General features: G+C 43.2%; 1 protein-coding gene across 1 annotated transcript in view; it reads left to right on the top strand.

Annotated features, from left to right (window-relative positions):
- The window catches only part of LRRC43 (leucine rich repeat containing 43), a 73,188-nt gene extending 71,560 nt beyond the window's left edge, over window positions 1-1,628 (top strand). The window contains exon 8 of the mRNA XM_007938252.1: window positions 1,617-1,628. Coding sequence (XP_007936443.1) covers window positions 1,617-1,628 — 12 coding nt within the window. The remainder of the gene's footprint in view (window positions 1-1,616) is intronic.
- Window positions 1,629-1,737: the final 109 nt, after the last annotated feature.

Genomic DNA, 1,737 nt, shown 5'->3' with positions numbered 1-1,737 from the left:
CATAGTGGATAAAGCATTTGGCTGCTAATCAGAAGGTCAGCAGTTCAAACCCAGCAGCTGCTCTGCGGCAGATGAGGATCTACTTCTGTAAACATTTACAGCCTTGGAAACCCAAGAGGGGTCGCTATGAGCTGGAATCTTTTCAGTGCCATTGAGTTTGGTTTGGTTTGGGTTTTAACAGAAACCAAGTGTCTCCTAAGCAACAATGCCCTTCCTTGCCCTCCTCTCCAGTAACCACTAAAACACTCTGGTTTCTATACATTTGCTTATTCTAAATATATCATGTAAGTGGGATCATACATTATTAGTCCTTCTATACCTGACCTATTTGATTCAACATGTTCCCAAGGTTGTCTGTCACAGCATTCATCAGAAGGTCATTTCTCTCTGTGGGTGAGTAGGACTCCATCATCTATGTACACCCTATTTTGTTGATCGGCTGTGGGCAGACATTGAGGTTGTTTGCACCATTTGGCTATTGTGAATAGTGCTGCAGTGAATACTCGTGTATTTGTGTGCTTTCACTTGTTTGGGGATATATCTAGGAATGGAACTGCTCTGGTGGTGTAGCATTTGACGGCTAACCAGAAGGCTGGTGATTCAAACCCACCAGCCACTCCTCGGAAGATCGGGCAATCTACTTCCGTAGAGATACCGCCTCAGAAACCCAAGGTGGGGGGTCACTGTGAGTTGGAATCGACTCGATGGCAGCTGTTTTTTTTTTTTTTAAATGGTAATTCTAGGAGACCACCAGGTGACGCAGTAGTTTAGCCCTAGGCTTCCAACTGAAAGGTGAGAGTTTCTAATCCACAAGCAGCTCCAAGAGATAAAGATGGAGCAGTCTGCTTCCGTAAAGATGACAGCTTTGGAAACCTTACGGGGCAGTTCTACTCTGTCCTACAAGGTTGCTATGAGTCAGAAGTGACTCACTGGCAAGGGGCATGGTGTGGTTATCTATGCTTAACTATCTTATGATCTTACTGTGGTCAATACAAAACATTTGACCTTTTAACAATCTTCACGTATACAGTTCAATGACAATTATGTTTATCATAGTGTACGACCACCAACCTTATTCATTCTGAAATTAACCTTCACCCTTACCAGATGCTCAGTGTCCCCTAGGCACTGAGTCCTCCTCCTCCTCCCCCCACTCCTGACAACCAGTTTGGTTTCTAGACCTCTTGCCTAGCCCATATGCAGTGGGGTTATACCGTATTTGTTTTCTGTGACTGACTTAGCATGTTTTCAAAGTTAATCCATGTCAGCATGAATCAGGACTTTTTCTTTATGGCTAATACTCCATTCTACCACACTTTGTTTATCCATTCATCTGCTACTAGACAATTAAGCTGTTTCCACTTATTTCCATATTTGGCTACTGTGAATAGTGCTATAATGAACACTGCTGTACAATGATCAGTTTGTGTTCTTGCCTTCTGCTATATATACCCAGGAGTGGAATTTCTCGTCCACACAGTAATTTTATGTTTAACTCTCTGAGGAACTGCCAAACTGTTTTCCAGGAGCTGTATCATTTTACATTCCCACCAGCAATCAATGAGGGATCCAATTGCTCCACATCTCAGCCAACACCTGTTTTCTTGTGGCCACAGCCATCCCTGTGAGGGTGAAGTGCGATGTCACTGGGGTTTTGATTTGCATTTCCCCATGACCTTGACCATCTTTCTTTGTGCTTTTTGGCCATTTGTTTTATCTTCTTTGGAGAAATGATTC

Source organism: Orycteropus afer, unplaced genomic scaffold, assembly GCF_000298275.1.
Source record: "Orycteropus afer afer isolate SDZICR_OR568_19922 unplaced genomic scaffold, OryAfe1.0 scaffold00048, whole genome shotgun sequence".
NCBI lineage: Eukaryota > Metazoa > Chordata > Mammalia > Tubulidentata > Orycteropodidae > Orycteropus > Orycteropus afer.
This window is presented reverse-complemented; position numbering and strand designations above follow the sequence as displayed.